The sequence below is a fragment of the Corvus moneduloides genome, chromosome 3 (genome assembly GCF_009650955.1).
Source record: "Corvus moneduloides isolate bCorMon1 chromosome 3, bCorMon1.pri, whole genome shotgun sequence".
NCBI classification, from domain to species: domain Eukaryota; kingdom Metazoa; phylum Chordata; class Aves; order Passeriformes; family Corvidae; genus Corvus; species Corvus moneduloides.
In genome coordinates, this window is record NC_045478.1 from 42,319,628 (window position 1) to 42,337,804 (window position 18,177).

At 38.5% G+C, this 18,177-nt stretch overlaps 1 protein-coding gene across 5 annotated transcripts in view; it reads right to left on the bottom strand.

Moving 5' to 3' along the window:
* Positions 1 to 12,272: 12,272 nt before the first annotated feature.
* The window catches only part of GPR63 (G protein-coupled receptor 63), a 29,571-nt gene continuing 23,666 nt past the window's right edge, over positions 12,273 to 18,177 (bottom strand). For all 5 annotated transcript variants that reach the window (XM_032105101.1, XM_032105104.1, XM_032105103.1 and 2 more), the window contains one exon: positions 12,273 to 17,727. In XM_032105101.1, the coding sequence (XP_031960992.1) occupies positions 16,326 to 17,585 (1,260 nt within the window). In that variant the 5' untranslated portion in view covers positions 17,586 to 17,727 and the 3' untranslated portion in view covers positions 12,273 to 16,325. The remainder of the gene's footprint in view (positions 17,728 to 18,177) is intronic.

An 18,177-nucleotide genomic window follows, 5' to 3' on the forward strand; every position in this document is an offset into this window, starting at 1 on the left:
TTTAACTGCTGAGCAATCTGCTTTAAGGTATCATATTTTAGAAAAACATCATATAATGCCACAGTCTATTGAATATGTAGAAAAAGACCTCCAAACAACATTCTTTCTCTAATATCAGGTTCTCTAATTAGAAAATAAGGTATCTGTTGGATATTATAGGAAGTTTTGCATGTTTTTCTTCAAACATCCAGTTTCACCCTGCCTGGAGCAAAGCTACAGAGGGTTAAGGTTACAACAATCTTCAAATCAATCAACCCTGTGTCTCAGCTTCATAAGCATATGAAGACTCTGCACTCTCCTGCTCAGTGGACACCACAAGTGAAATAAATTTGATAGACCTTAAAGTATGGCTAAAGAATCTGTCATCATTCTCACTCTCCAGCAAAAGCCTGTGATAAGTATGTTTCTTAATAGAAAAATATTAAAGGGTGGAAACAGAATGAGTTGATCCTGTTGCCCATATCAAGGTCTGGGAAAAACCCTATGAAAATTCCATTTTAGGATTTTTCTCGTAAGAGTAGTTGGAATTTACAATCAATTTCTGAGAACGCTAGTGGTTGCTGAAAGTCCCCCTAATCTTGGTCTTTGATGCCTCTAATCTAAATTATTCATATGGGTTCAAATCTATAATCCTAATTAAAGTTTTGTTTCATTACTGCAACTTTCAAGCTCTCTCAAAGGCAATGGCATTTCTAAATGTTAAAAAATAAAATTATTGTGTTTGTAGAAAATAAGTGGAACTCAAGTTCACTGGTGTACTTTCTACTTGGCTACAGAAGCTATATATGAAATGAATATTAAAAATAAATTGATGTTAAGTTTGGAAGGACCACCTGTTACTTGATAGCTTCAGAAATCTACTTTGAAACCACGGAACATATCCAATCCAATTCATTAAAATTTTATTAAACTCTCTTCAGCCTAAGCATTAGAAGCACATTCACCATTTCCTGATGAAACTATGACCAATGAAAATGTATGCCATGACACAGTGTAACAAGTGAGCTTAAAATGGCAATGTCTGGAATTTAGAAACTTTCCTCACTGCGTTCTTGCAGTGGGGGTATGAATTCAGCTGTGTGACTTTGTTGGCTTTAGTGGGAGTCATGCAGCAATATCTGCCAAATGGGTTTGCCTACATATTCCCATGGCTGATGTTCACTAATAGGATTGTGCCCACAGAAATATCGATTATCCTATTCTATTATGATTCTCCCATAGAGCAGTGTAACCATAATATAACCTATATTTCTGTCCATTTTCACCTTTACCTTTGCTCAGACAGTAAAGCTACATTGACACATCAGAAACTGCCTCCTCATACACAAGTAGCTTTCCAAAAATTGATTTTTTTCAGCTCCCACAGTTTTCAAATAAATGTACCAGTTCTTGCAAGGGCTAAAACCAGTTAGCCCTTTAGCATCTCTAGCAAGGAAGAAGTTCCTGCCTGGTTACTGACCCCCATTTTGACCTCTAAACAACAGATGAAGAACTATTCACTGCCCTGGACAGACCTTCCAGAAAACCCTTCTGATGAGTCTGCAAACGTGTCGATGTCAGCTTGTTAAAGATTAGAAAGAGTTCTTGGAAGCCCATCTTGCTTACCCCACATGCTCACTGGGAATAACACTATCTGCTGTGACATTGGACAGGCTTTCTTCTTCCTATTTAAGACAGCACTAGGTTAAAACAACCTGGCCTGTGCACCACAATCCCAGAGTACATTACAGTAACTATTACAGTACTCTTGTGCCACAGTACATCACAAGCTGTGTTGTGTCTATATTTAGGTCCCACATTGTGAGGACAATTCTCTGTAGGTGGAATTGAAAGACTGATTTGCTGAAGGTATGAAAAGTATCATCAGAGAGGGTGGATGAAAGACAAAAATGCTGCTGGACACAGCTTGGAGCTAAGAGAGAAATGTTTAGACAAGTTTTCCTCTGTGCCATATCTTATATTAATAATTTAAAAAAATATTTAAAATAACATCATATACCTGTACCGTAACAGGGAGTGGTATAAAACAGTTCAACTAAATGTCACTAACAATACAAGTATTAGATACAGAATGTGATGGTAGCAACATCTCTGTGTAATTATTATTATGCTGGAATATTTGCCATAACAAAATATTTGACTTATTTTTTTAGCAAGTGAAAGTCAAAATCTTAAGGTGATGATGCAAAGACACAGTGAGTTAGCTACAGGTAAAATTTATGTATTGAGTTATGTAAGAAACTGAAATGTGATGAGACCTGAAAAAAGGGTGAGGGTGAGTGCCTGCAGGGCTTGTCATAAGCATCACACTGAAGAGTCTGAGAACTCTCACCTAAAAACTTGAAGGGTCATTTGCAAGCTTTAAGTAACATCTTACAGGAGAAAAACAAGGTGCTCATTATTTCTGCTGCTGACACAGAAGCAAGAGAAAACCAAGATGAGACAACACTGGCCAGTCAAAATTTGAACTAAAGCGATCTACTGCCTCTCTATACCTCTGACTAGAGGGGACCCTTGTACATATTCAAAAGACAGAGGGAATGCCATATCAGGTACCCCATTTGCCTGCTCACATAGGACTTGATTCAGTAAAACTACTAAATAAGTACCATGGGATAATCACGGTGTAATTCTGTGCTTCTCTCTTTTTGAAACAAACACAACCATGGTAATAAATAAGTCACAGATGAAAAGAGAAGCAAACTCTCAACTGCATCCTTCCACACTTTAGAGATGCAAAAGTTAACCCCCACATCTTAAGCTTACCCTCCTCAAGAGGCACTGGAAGCAGGTGGGCATTTCTGAATAATGACTCATCCCCCTAAAATAAGTTTCTTGGATAGAAAGGCTGATTCACCACCTGGAGATACCTAGAGAGCACATGGGAGTCGTTTAGACTAGGTGCCTAATTTTTTAGTGCTGAAAGTTAGGTAAAATTAATCCTTAATACAATAACTGATATTTCCCAGAACCCAGAAATTAAAAAAAAAAATACAAAAGAAGATCCATGAATTTGCCTCACTCTGCTAGACTTACATTGCCTTTCAAAGCTAATAAATAGTCACAGCTTATTCTTGAAAGAATTCAAAGCAAATGCCATTAAAAGACATGGACCGAGTAGGTAAATGCAGTAAAAAAGTAACATTTCACTGTTTCTTTTATTTCTCACATTGCTATTATAGAAAGGAGACACAAAGTGATGTTCAGGAAACCATAATGAGTCCCATTATCACCTTTCAAATACAAACCTGTTAAAGCAATGTGCATTTCACTGTAAGACATAAAAAACCAGCACAAAATCCTGCTGATCCAAGACACTGGCACCAAGAACTTTAAGAAACATCCAGCCTGTCTCCTTTAAAACCCACCCACCTATATTGACTGAAATAAAAAAAAAAGTCCAAGTTCAATTCACTGCCTTGTCAAAGGAATGCTTCAAAGAGGTAGAACTGGATATATACCCCCTGCAGGTTTAACAATGGTGGATGTTTCCCAGCTCCTAACCCCTACTGGAGCTAGAGTGCCTTTTTTAAATAAAATATCTCAGCATACAATATATAGAAACTGGAAGTAATAGGCCCTTATTCTCAAAATGAAGCATCCTCTGTTTTAGTTTCACACTAGAGTATTTCACAGAATGTATGTCTTCAATTATTTCTTCAGCTGGAAGAGGTTTCATTTCACGTGCAACTCTTTTCTTGGGACAGGAGTGAACTGGCACCGAGAGACTGCCACAGTCCTTGTGCTATACTAGTCCTGGTGGCAAGGACAGATCAGAGACGTAAAAAGTCATGCATTTGTTATTTTTAATATTCCCTTGAAAGAGAATAATCCCAATTTCTGGCAAACATATTTAAACTAATTCTTCAGATGCAGGGCAATATCAGGGAACAGCAGGGATCTCTGGGCAACAGCACATTCTGACAGGCATATCTAGAAAAAAGTTTATTTTTCCGGAAATTTAAGCACATTAGTGCCTAAGCCATATTTGCACTTCCTCTGCATCTGCCATGAATGGCTGCATTACTAGCATTGAATGACAGGGTCAGAATAGCAACAAAAATACAGATTTTACTATGCACATGCACACACTTGTTTTGAGTCAAGTAAACCAAAGTTTTCTATTGAGCTCTGAGCTCGGCAGGGTATTTTACTGTTTGAGGCACAGCTCATATGGAAGACTACGATTAAATATCCCTGACTGGAAGTAAGTTAAGTTAAAATACCACTGTCTGGATAAATTTATTGGGAAAAAAAGTCAAATTTTGATTCCTTGAGAATTGTTTGCTAAGAAATTTTTATGAAGTCTGGATAAGAAAAGCAATATATATAAATACATTACAAATACCAGGGTTTGTTGCTCTACAAGAGCCATTATACTTCCATGTCAGAAATATTTACTCAGGTTTATATTTTCAGCATGCTTGCTTTTAGCTCCTCTGTCTAGGGCAGCCCTCAATCAGAAGATTGGCTCTAGTGGCTCAAAGCATAGTGCCTGTACCATATAATGTGATAGTGATTGATATGATATGATGATTAAGACTCTTTATCTTCCACCCCAAAATAACTTGAGTTTGCAAACCAGGTCATTTGAAAACGGTACCATGTTCCTTGGGCAAGACATACATTTTCCATCACCAAGCTTTGTCATTTTCCACTCCAACAGGGAAGAAGGCCAGTACAAAGGACTATAGTAATCTCATTATTTTTACATATTCAAAATGCAGTAAGAAAAGTGTAGAAGTAGAGCCTTCTCTTTTCCACTGTGGTTCTATCTATCTTTGAAGACCAATCCCAACTTATAGGATTCATTTTTTGGAGCTTAGTGTGGGTAAGTGTGTAAACATAAATGACAGTGATGACATTGATGGCAACAATGCGTAAGTACACAAACACACATGATCACAGATCACAGAATAGTCTGATTTGAAAGGGATCCACAAGGATCATCAAGTCTAACTCTTAAGCGAATGGCTCATACAGGGATTGAGCCCACAACCACGGTTTTGTTAGCACCATGCTCTAAGTACACTCATCCAAAAAAGGATTTTGCTCTGGAGAGTGTCATACCTTTTATACTGGTGTCTGCCTAAGTTCAGAAAAGTAGGACCTACTGCAGAAACTTAACCTGAAATTGTCCACATCAAATTATTCTTGAGAATAATTACTCCAGCAGCTGCAGAACTAAGGAATTCTGATTTGCCAGTTTACAGATTATGTATATTTATGCACCTTCCCCCACATTAACTACATATTTCTCTTTGTTCTTTGTTCATATTTATCTTTGTTCCTTATAGTTTGGGATGTAACAAAATGTACTGAAGCCAGTACAAACAATAACTGCTCTATGTCAATCTAACACCAATTTTAACGTAGTGCTAGTATCAGATTTTAAAAAACCAGTAATTTTCTCAAGGTTCTTATAAAATGTAAGTATCATTCAGGATATACAATTGACCTGTGGCAACATGGCAAAATCTTTACTTCTGTAAGACTGAAAGCTATACTTACTGTAATTAATTTATCAGACTTCCTGCAACTTATTTATTCCAAAGCCTTGGTTAAATGATTTACAGCCTACAACATAAAATGAAGATGCAATTAAATAAGAGGACCTATTTCTAATAGCACGTTCATTTTTAAAAGCCATCCAGTCACTTGATACACAGAACGCAGAGACAGTGGTGATCTTTAAACTTTGAGCTGCAAAGTTTCTACACAAATCTGGGTGGGAGAGATATTATGGGTTCAGATTCCCAGGCATTTTGTCCCTGGTTATTTTTATTTTATATACTCTCACAGAGAAGTCATGGGGAAACAGATTGCCGTTCTTAAATCTCAATCCCTTTAAATTGGGTAAGGTTTAACTTTCAGAATCAGACATCCAGAAAAAAATCCATCATGCAGAAGTTATGTATTTACAAGATATAGAATGCTCTGGAAAAGGTGTGAGACTTTTCAGGTCTGAAAGGCGAATAGACCTGAAGTTGAACATAACCCTTATCTGCAGCTTCAGGTCAGTCCAATCCTATTTTCAATTTATTTATTGGGTATTGAGACAGTGCTTCATGGTGGCATCAACATTCTCATGTGCTAAGGCATCTCCCAGAACAGCCACCCAAACATGAGCTGCAGAGTATTCCTGGGACAATACTAGACTGTGTTGAGATACTCATTAAGCCCAAAATCAGTTATTGCTACAAGGTGTGATGGCTGCAGGGGCTTTCTGTAGAAGGAGAGAGACCTGAATTTAAATCCTTGTGTAATGAACACACGTCTTTTATTAAAGTCCTACGTTCTTGAGGAAAAAGAGTGGGCATGAGATAACTGTATCACCTCTGTAGGCAGGAGTTGCATTAAATGCCTGGACACTGGCAGGGCTTTGGTGTGACTTAAGCACCTCCATCACAGCCAGATAAGGACACAGCCACTCCTAGACATGTCCGAAGAACCTACTTCACATAGCTTGGAAGTGTAGACACCTGCTGACCCGCAATACCTCCAGGGACAAGGAAGCATCTAACTAGAGATTATGTTTACTTCATTTCTCTAAAATTAGTGTCTCTTGTGCCTCGCTGGTCACTTTGTAAAACTTTGAATAACAACAAATCTTTCTTTTATGATGTCAGAAGATATATTTAGAAAGAAACTGTGAATGTAATTATCAGAGCAGTTAGAAAATATTTGGATTCCTACGCTAACAACTGTTTTTTGTATATTCTGTTCTTACCTTTGGGACTTTGACATTCAAGAGATGTTTTTAACTCAAATATTTAGAATATTTTACTTATTTCCAGATTGTACATATCCTACACGTACCATGATTAGTGAGTTAAGTTGTATGATATTGATGTTTTTATTACAGTAGAATTTATGAATTCTTGAATAAATATTGAAATTGAGCTCACACAAATTCTATGCTAGAAAACTGCACCACTTCCAGAGTCACCCAAACTGAACACAAAAAAGAAAAGAACAAGACCAAGGAGCTTACTCAAACATTTAACAGGTTATTGGAAGTAATTGAGGGGTATGGGTGTTTTCCCCCCTTTATCATTTGTACCTTGTATTTAGCAAAGCCAGAGGATAAAGGCAAATTAAGAGGATAGAATGAAATCTCTATCCTCAAAAAGCTGAATATCCAGGTGTGCTTTTTTACTTAAGCAAGGTGCAAATACATATTCCTACTCTGACACAAAGCTGCACAGATGACACCATCTTTTGTGACTCAAGAAAGCACTCCTGTATTTAATTTCCCTCAGCTCTCACAACTGGAATAACCATTCTTCTTTTAATATTGCTAAAGTATATTACAGGTTATAGTTTTTTCAGAAGAATTACATATGCTGAAATATATTTGGGACTTTGTTTTTTTTCCCTTGGTCATGCTCTGATGTACCTCCTCTACATTTGAGTAGAGGCTGAACCTTTCTTGACACTCACCAATAGATGGTGATATGGTTTGTGCTGATCTTTTGCTCCAGCAGGAACCTTCCCATTGGTCAAAAAACAGCTTTCAAGGAAGGAGATTCCAAAACAGGCCCTGGACATGGTACTATTTGTGGCCTCTCTGTCTGGGGATAATATTTCATCATTTTTTGCACTGTGTTTTGCTTTACTCTTTATACATACTACAGTTTCAGCCCCCCAGGAGACATTCTGCAGAATCTGTTGCTTAGTAATAGTAACCTTCATGGAAATTAGCTTGAACTTCAAAAGAACAAAACATCTTTCATTAGTCACAGGTTTTCAGTTAATGAATTCCTCTGAGAAAGTTGACTAGAATAGCAAACTTTCCAGAATCAAGTGCCACCAAGGTTGACCTAGGATGAATTGCCCTCTTGAAAGTGCCATTTCTTTGTCCTTTTTAAATTATGTTTGATATTGTTTCTGTCAATAGTCAGGCTTACCTTGTACAACAGCACTAATAAAATTAAGGTTTGTGCAAGTGCAATCAAGATCTCATACAGAATACAGCCAGAAAAACTTAGTACAGTCATGTAGTCTGGGCTCTTGTGTAACATAAATCACATGAATTAATTATTGTGCTAACAAAAGCACCACTTAAAAAAAATTATCTCGATATAAAATACTTTTTTTTTTCCTAAAGATCTGCTTTAGTTAAGAAAAACTCCTACTGTGTCATAAAGATGACGCATTAAGGACCATAAGGGCACCAGAATTGCTGCAGACTCCTCATGAGAGGGTCAGAGGTAGGGACCTACATCTGCTGCCCTGTGAGTGAAGGAAGTCAGCCACCTCTGCGGCCTGCCTCAAGTCATCCAGGTGACAGAAAAGCATCTGCTCAGTAGAAATGCTTGGCAGGACTGACAGCTTGCTGCTGAAGTCCTGGTTTCCATCCCCCACAGCACCTACCTGAAATCCTACATTTCCAGTTGATGTGGAGGAAGGCAGGGATCTAACGATAAAGGACTCATCTCCTTTAAAACACGGCCACATGGAAAAGGACTTATCTCTCAGCAGGATGGTTCAGCACAGGCTGCTAAAGAGGCAAAGCAAGGTCTGAGTGCCTCTCCCACCACTTACCTGGGAGGCACAGCACAGTGCAACAGGCAACAAAACCTTTGTGGGGACAGAATGAGGGGAGCAGGAATGAATGAGATGCTGGTGCCTGGAGACCAGGACACGTAAAGCTTTAGGTCCCACCAACATTTCCAGGATTGCTCCTGCATTTCACATCAGGTAATCCCTGAACAAAAACTGAAATCAAATGGGCAGTTAGGGTTCTCTTCAAGGATTCTGACCTGCCCAAATTAGTAGGCTGAAAAGTCAGGTCCCCTCAGGAGAGTCCCTTAGCTTCCTTCTTACTTAAATTTAGTCTTACAAATCTTGCATTGCTCTCTCTATCTAGTCTAACAAAATAGATACGAGAGCAGCTCAACCTATGCAGTGATGTCTTCTGGATCTCTAAATTTGACATAATGAAATGGAGTAATTACTAAAACTTGAAAAACATCATGCTAGAAGGCTAGGTAATTTTAGAAGTAACTTCATAAAGTCTTGTCTACATTGAAACATGAGAAATCAAAGACCAAGTAATTAAAGGTACAAGGGCAATGTGTTCTAGTTTAACAGTCCTAACTCTCATTGTAGGTGTTCTCACATAGAAGCAAAATGCTCTAATTCCTTCAGACAAACTGGACCAAACTGAGCCCAATTTAACTTTGCAGGAGAAAATCCTAGTTAGAAGAAAATCATGATTAGAAGTGCGGGGATTTTGCATCTCATCTACAAAGAAGCACTAGAGGAAGTGAATCAAGTTCTACAATGCCCCGTCTTTTTTCCAGTGGAGCTATCACCAGAAATAAAAAAAAGTTGTTTAGGGCTTTTTCATGCTGCTTCTCTCACTCCTTTTGGAAGGTAAGCTTCCAAAGGAGCTCCTAAAAACTTGAAAGCATCTACTTGTCTCCACTGACTGCAAAGGAGCCTCATGTGATTAGTGGAGCTGTCTATGCTATAGATAGCTGAAGTATCAGAAATGTATCTCATCATATACATCTGCTTCTGCATATGCCCAGAAGCGCTGCAGCACTGATGGCAGTAAGCCATGCCCATCCCAAACTAGAATTTACAAAACAGGCTTTACATTATCTATGCCACAGAGAAGATCCAGTCATAGGCATTTTAAGAGCACAACCAACAGCTTAGGCGGCAAGAAAAAAACCCATAAATGAAACAGAAAATCTTGGCAGACCATTCCCTTAACCTAATAATTCAGTAGTGAAAATACTAGGAAGGAGATGTGGTTTCAGTTGTTCTCATGATCCCAGGGGATTTTAAACACTCTCTCCTCACCTCTTTAACTGGTGAATTATTACGTAATCTGAGTTAGGAACAGAAAGGGCACCCTCCCTCCCCTCTGTAAAAGCTGTTTCACTTTTAAAGACTAATTAAATATTCAGCAGAAGGAAGACACACGTGGGCTGGGGTAGTTACTGCACTGATGGAGAAAGCCTGGCTTCCACTGCTGCTCTCCCAACAGCCAAATTGTGAAACTCTACATCATCTGGTACCAAACAGTGCCTGGAGCACATCCTCCCACTTTCTTCCCACACTCACCCTTTGTATCCAGCCCAAGGAGCGTTAAGTGTGAAAGAGTTCACAGGAGGGGCTGGTGGTATTGCTCATCTCCTGTAGATCAGACCAAAGAACACAGGCTGAAAAATAACAGCTTCAATTCTCCTTCAGGAAGGGAAAGAAATCCAAGTCCAGAGAACCACATTCAGAATTACTATTCTCACAGGTAAAGTGTCAATAAAGAAGCAAGAGATGATGGAAGAGATGTCATTTCATCTCTCTTCCTTTGAAAGGAATTACTTTTACAGAAAAAGGCAGCACTGACACCTGAAAGAACAGCAGGGCTCAAACTATAGCACTGAGATTTTCATGGAGGCTTCAGTGGCTCCCTCTTGCTATCCTGGGTGTTCAGGCAATACCATCAGCCACCAAAAGCTCCCCTCTGACACAGAGCCCAAGCCCAGTAAATCAAAGGAAGATATTGTTAAATTTATTACAGCTGTGATTACATCCCCTTGGGAGATCAGATTAACTGACTCTTGGAGGAACTATCATTTATTTCACTAGACCTTCTCTTTCAACAGACAGGGCAGTGTTAGTGGAATTTCTACTCATGATGGTGAAGAGGATTGATTTTATTTCAGGTCAATCACAGAGGTTTGGATTGCAGTAACCAGTTTAAGGCAGAGCACTGATTAAACGAGGAGTATGTCTCCTTATTGCTATGTTCTGTGCCTGCACATTGGCAAAGCTGGTCGTGTAGACAGGATAATAATATAAACCAGGAACAAGTTCTACTTCGGTATTTATGAACACTGTGCCACTTATCAGCAGTACTGTTAATGATTTGGTATCAAGCTGCATCCACTGTCACACAGTTAGGCAGAACAACACAACCCAGAAGTCTGTGCATAAAGACCCATACATCAATTTTAAAAACAAACATTTGTCTCTGTAATGGGCACTTAAGAAGTCCCATTACAACTCACATTTTCCTCCACCACAGAGTGCAGTCACTGACTTATGGCTGTTTTACCTGGTACATCTAAGCAGAGTTTTCCATGAATGCCATTTTGTTTTGAGAGCAAGCTGTAGGAAATTTTATTATACTGGAAGCTCACTGGAAGATCCTGTGGCCAGAACACTCACAGAGACACACAAGTCAGCTCAGGGATTCTTATTCAGTCATGAATTGGCTGTAGATGGATAAAGCTCAGTTGCTGAAAGATGAGGTAGAATAAAAGTTGTAACACTACTGGGGATAAAAGAAGGATCCTGCACTAGCACTCGAGGAAAACAGAGGTGTTCCTGTAACACCTCTCCTATGATGCCACTAATGTTAAAACCAGAGGTGGTAAAACTTCCTCAGCCTGCCATTAATGGTCCAATCTGAACTCAAGACGGGAAAGAGAGGCACAGGGTGAGAGGCTTGCTGCCTCCACAGCTTGTCCAGGCACCTCCACCTCCTCCTTCCACCATTGTACCTGCTGCACGACATCGGTGCAGAAGGAGCTGCCTCGGGGAGGTGGAGGGGGACCAGGAGAGGATGAGGAAAAAGTGGCTGATGCAGAGGTATGGACTCTTCACAATGAGGTACTTCAGCAGCTGAGCATGGCCACTTCCAAGCAACCAGAAATACCCATCCCCTCTCAGGCACTCTTTAGGGACATGTCTTTATCACTTAGAGAAATGACTCCAGCAGCATTTCAGCTAAATCATCATCAAGCTGAAAGTTTTCCCCAAAACAGCCAAGATGCTGACCTTTTTTCACTCTACTAATATGGGGAATAATCCATCATACACAAACATGCAGCACTTGAATCATAAAGGTCACTGTCTTGTGTGGATATGAATCATGCCCTGCACTACCACTGTCTGCTTTATGTATTGCACAGTAAGATGATCTTAATTACTCAGTGCAAGCTAAAAGGTATTACACCCAGTTCAGGTAGTATTTTAGGAAAGTTACTTTCTTATTAGGCTCTCTCTCTGCTTGCTGGATACTATTTCAATTGTTTTAGATATCTTGACATACCCCAGAGTCTCAGAAAAGAGCATTCTGCAAAGGCTTTTTACAAAAAAACCATTTTGGCTTAAACAAAACCACCTAAATCAGGCAATCCTGGTTATTTAATAGACAGATAAAAGAAATGTTTGAAACTATGGAGGTGGACATTAAATACAAGAAATGAGTGTGCATACAAATGAGAGTCAATTCTAAAGACTTTTGCTACATTTCTGGAGAATGTTTATGTTTATTTTCTTTTTTTGTTGCTTCTCAGGTATTTTTATGGGTGTAATATGTACAGAAAAGACAATGCTATTTTACTAAACAGCTGGTCTTAAAACAATAATTCAAGGCTTCTCCACATCAGAAAATGACTAGTCCTCAAAAAAATTAAACAAAAAAAACCAACCAAAAAAAAAAATCAAACCGGTTCATACTGGCAAAGTAGTGGCTCCTGGAAAACTGGACTTAAGATATTCCTCACCATTCCAACCACAACAAACTTGTGCTCTGAATTTTTAGTCTCCACACAAAAATAAATTATAATCTCTTTCAAGGAGGGCATTGTTCAATGATTTAAGAATTAAATTGTTTCAGAAAGATCACTGGAATCTTACAGTTATTTATGCATATGCCCCCCCAAAAAATGAAAGCGTTAAGCATACAAGTGAAAAAAATAGTGACAGAAAGCAGTAAGAGGCAAAACAATTTTCTTTTCTATATACAGAAATATTTTTACATAAGTAACAAGAAATGTCAAAAATACACAATTTTGAGTACAAAAGAATCATTTCAGCAATAGATTTGTACAATTGAGAACTGTGTAAGCAGCATGCTTTGACTGAACAAATTAAACTGCAACATATTTCAAAATACATTCATTTAAATCCTCCATACTAAAGACGTCTGAAAATGGAACATGAGGGAATACAGATTAGTAATGACTATCATTTCTGGAGAGGAAGAAAATTATAATTCCCCAGTAAATTCAAGGAGGATCAGTCTGAGTTTTTAAAATCCTTGGTCTTGGTCAAGACCATTAAATTGCCTCAGGAGACCCAATTCTGCCAATATGTATATGTTTTAACATTACAAATCTCAGCAAGGTTGTGCAGGATTCTTGGCAGGATCACAGACAGCAAGACTGAGCAGTTTAGAGGTCTTCAACTTGGTCCTAAGACTTCAGCTGTAATTATCAAGGCACTGCTCTCAAGACAGTACATAGACACAATAGCTCAAATGATTCTGTAAACACATATTTACCCTGGGGATACTTCTACACCACTTTGTTTCTTTTTTTGAAAACCCTTTTGTTCACTATATGCTTTGATCACCTCAAAAAACCTGGTAAGTGTGAATACTGTATCACTATGGAAATCACCCCTGAATTTGGGCCATACAGATGGGTTTCTTTTCTCCAAGGATCAGCAGATGCAGCTTTGACCAGAAACCTTGTTACAGTCAGTGCAAACAAACAATTATCAAGACAAAGTCACTGTCTTTGATGTTTGCAATTTATACTTCACAGCCAGTACGTATCAGAGATCAAGAAAACCCCACAAAATGTTTTTCCTTCATCCTTCAGGAAAGCAATTTCACTAACTTTGCTCTATTACTCATCTTCTCTCCTTCTTGAATTACTGTGTTTTACAACATTCAAATCTCTTGCATCGTAGAGCTGGAAGACAGCAAAAATACCTGTTCCTGCCATTCAGACAATGTACACTCTCACTCTGTTACATTAACTCTAAACACAATTTTGCTGCTTTCAGAGATAAACAGGTATGACAGCTTTCAAACAGAAAATCCATACTAACCACATAATGAACTTGTGCTATCAATGTAAATGTAATTGAAAAATAAAACCCTTACTGCAAAGACACACTAAAATACTCTGTTTTATAGTGAAACTCCTTTAGATCAGAAAAATCTACACTGTCGTCAGTAAAACTGACAAGGAAGGGCATGGACATTGATAATGGCACCACTGCCAGGTTCCTTTACATGTAACCCACAGTCTCAGCTGGCAGCATTTTTTTAAAAAAATGAAATTAGTAAATGCAAAATTGTTCCTTTTATACTCCTAAAATTTAAATAATGACAACAGTTTTACCAATAGCTGTCAATGAGAAGAACACGATAACTTCAATTAGTTCTTTATTGAAGACCTTTAAAAAAAATCTGGGGTGTGAATGCTTTGTTGCCCTCAGGAAGCAAGTAGTCCCTAGACACCCACCTAGAACAAGGAATTTCCTTCATACACACATGTACTGTGTGGATAGACAGATAAAATTGCTATTTTTTTGCTCCTCTGGTACAAGAACAATGAAGAGGTCCCCATGCTTTGGGGCACTGAAAGACAGATGGAAGCAAGAGAAGCCCAAACCCTAGCTCTGGTTGTTGCTTGTTGTAAATCAATCCCTCTGCTCTTGGTCATTGCCCCAAAAAGCTGATTCTGCAGGCACTCTTCCCAGCCTCAGAGCAAGTGGGGATCTGGCCCCAAAGCCTAAACCTAAGTCTTGATTTTATTTGTCTCACAATAAATATTTATTTAGCTGATTTAACAAAAAAAAAGTATCTGAGTTTGGTTTGCTATCATCAAGGAAAATCTTTGTCTTTCTGTGTTCCAGGAGGATACCAACACAGCCTGACATTAATCAGCAAGGTAGTTTGGCATTTTAGGGAGAAGCTGATGCCTAATAGATGAGAACACAGAGTAAACCTTTGAGGCAGCAGCCATTACAGAGACAAAGGGGTAATGAAAAAAATCAATGTGAAGTATTATCAGAGGGAAATGGGGAACTTAACTTACATCCCCAGCAAACTCTGATGGCTGCTGTAAGGGGTAATGGCTGAAAGAAAGTGGATTTAGAAAAGATATAGGATGAAATTCTTCCATGTGAGGGTGGTGAGGCACTGGAACAGGTTGCCCGAAGAAGTTGCGGATGTTCCATCCCTGAAAGTGTTCAAGGCCAGGTTGGATGGGGCTCTGAGCAACCTGGTCTAGTGGAAGGTGTCCCTGCCCATGGTAGGAGGGTTGGAGCAGGATAATATTCATGGTTCCTTCCAAAGCAAGCCATTTTATGATTCTGTGACTGTTTATGGTTTTGATCCAATACTTAAATTGTAAAACAAGCAAGTTCAGGATTCTTTTTTTCCCTGTAATTACTACGTAGACTAAATCCTAACCTCAACTATGGTTCATTTGCTATCTGTTTGCTGGTTTACCCTACCATTTCTAATCCTATCTCAAAAAATGCCTGACAGCATGATTTCAGCAGTGTAGAGCACATCTAGCCTTATAAGAGCTCCAAGCAGAAACAACATTATACCAACACAATATAAATTGTAGGCCCAAAAAACACTATTTCAGATAGGTTTTCAGGCATAGCATCAGGTTTGGATAACTTGTAACAGCCTCAAGTAACAACTACTGTAACAATTTTAACATGAACACTATTCTTCTAAATCATGTGTTAGCCTAAATCTCAGGTCATGATATTTTTCTCTTTCATTCCTCTGCTTTCTCCTTCTAACTCTCCTGATAACTGAGCAGGTAATTTTGATCAATTGTTAGAAAAACAGAAAATCTATGACTGTACATGTAGCTATACCAACATAAATTGCCCTCCTAGAGCTTACATGGGTCTTTCATTGAAATTCACCAATATAACAAATAATAATAACAGCAATAATAATATGCCTTCGATACAGAACAAAATATTCAAATGAACAAACTATATAGTAAATTTTATAAAGTGCACAAAAATATTAATGGAAATATTAAAAAAAGTTTTTTAATGTTACCATGAAAACTTCTGAAATATCATTAAATTAGATAGAAATAATCTAATGAGATTTTTTGGCTCTAATATATTGGCAGACAGCAGCAACATTTTTCAAAAAAATTACACCAACTAAATACACCGTATCTTAGCAGCATAAAAAAAGTCCCTACAATTAGATAAAATTGCAGGGCTAGTAAGCATAAACCTGACAAAATGTTCCAAATGTAGTTTTCATTAAAAGAATGGATTTCCATGGAATCCTAGAGGTAACATTTGTTATTTCGTTTACATTGTATTCTGGTAGTAAACCCAACTATAGCCAATCACCTTCCTTCCCTCTGTCTTCCCAAAATTGGACAGAGTACTGAAAATTTAATCAAGTTATAAGATATGGCCACACTGAAAAAGCCATATGAAACAAAACAAAATTCAACCTAAAGCCAAAAAAACAAATAACCCAAGCAAACAATCACTGTCAAGCAACTGCAGTTTCAAACCACCGACCGATGCTCCCCACACACGTAGATGGCACTGGGCCGGATGCGCCGCCTTGTATGGCCAGGGAGCTGTGGCAAGAACTTGAAGAATTTGGGCATCAAGTCTAAGCATGCATCATGAAACTTCTTAATCCTCCAGTAGTAAATCAGCGGGTTCAGTGCAGACTTGAGGTAGCAGAGCCAGAGGAGCCAAGTGCTTATCTCAAAAAAGTTGTGCTTGTAGTAGAAGTGGCTGTTGAACGTGGCAATAAGGCTGTAAGTGGTGAATGGTGCCCAACAGACTATGAAGACAAGGAACAAAATCAAGATGGTTGTGAAGGCACGAGTTTTAAAGCTCATATCAATATTCATCTGAAAAGGTCTCTGTAAGCTCATGAGACCAAGTTTGCTGGCCTGGCTGAGACATATGCTATCAGGGTGGCTATGGATACGCACTGCGTTGTGGCGGACGGTGTTGAGTATGCCCATGAAAGAATACAGCATTACCAGGAATGGAATAAAAAAAGAAATCAGCAAGATAACTATCACGTAGGCTCGGTAACCTGGGCTTGTAGAGTAGCCAAAAACACACTGAGGTGCTCTCGAGGGTATCTGCAGATTAGGATTCCCTACTGATAATGGAAAAGCAACAACAAAGGATGCTGCCCAGGAAATCGCAATAAGAATCTTTGCACGGTAGGGATTCAGTTTATCTTGCCTCTGAACTATGATAAGAAATCGGTCAATACTAATAATAAGAAGAATGGCTACCCCCTCTATGACAAAAAGCCAGAAGAACATGGCAGAAACTCTGCAAAATATATCCCCAAAAATCCACTGAGTGGTAATGATCGTTATCAGAGCAAATGGCATGTTTAGCACTGCCAGCAGCAGGTCTGCAAAAGCCAGGCTTGCTAAGAGGATATTAATTGCAGATCGCATAGCTGCCTTCTGGTAGACCATCAGGCAGACAACAAAGTTTCCAAGGAAAGAAACCAATAGGATAAATATCATAGCAGCAGAAAGAATGATCTGGAGTGGCAAACTCAAGCTCCTGAAAACTTCTTGCGATGGCAGGATAGCTGTAGTGTTTACCAGGAAAGTACTTCTCTCAGTGGTGAGCACGGCACCTGAATTATATCTCAATGGCTGTGTTGTGCCACTGCGAAGCAAGAACTGGGGAGTGGTAAAATTCGTATAGGCATTTTCATAAACAATGAAAGTAGCATTTGAGGTCCCAGGGTGGGCCAGCGTCAACATTGCTGAGAAAACCATTGCTTCAGGAAAAATGAAAGCAGAACCAAAAGTCTTCAAGGCATTTCATCTTGTTCAGGCAGTATTTTTAACTGGTCATTTAACAATCAAAATTCGAGGTTTGAAAGCATCAAAGTTCTTAAGTTCATGTCAGTATTTCCATCTGAAAAAGAAGAAAGAAATGTAAATCAACAAAGTAAAACTCTCTGAAACCAATGGGAACCTAATGATTGCTCAGCTTTCCTTAACAACAATAGTAGCCTTAATATATGTTGAAACTTCAGGTTGACACAATTTACACAGGAGTCTCTTAATATTGGCCTTTTTCTCATAGATTCTGCTCCCATAGTCCTGCCAATACTGTACAATACTCTCAGCTCACCAGGCTTTTTTTCTACCATAACCAAAACTGGCAACTTTTGTGTTTGAAAACAAACTTTACTGATTAAGAGTGAATAAATCAAATAAGGATTTTTATTTAAATCTTGTAATTTTTGAACTAACTTTGTTATTTTGTTTTGAAATTGCTTACAGGTGGAAACTTTAATAACATTTCTAAATAGCTTAAATAGTATCAGTATATTGCATATCTGCTTGTTTGGTAAGCACTGAA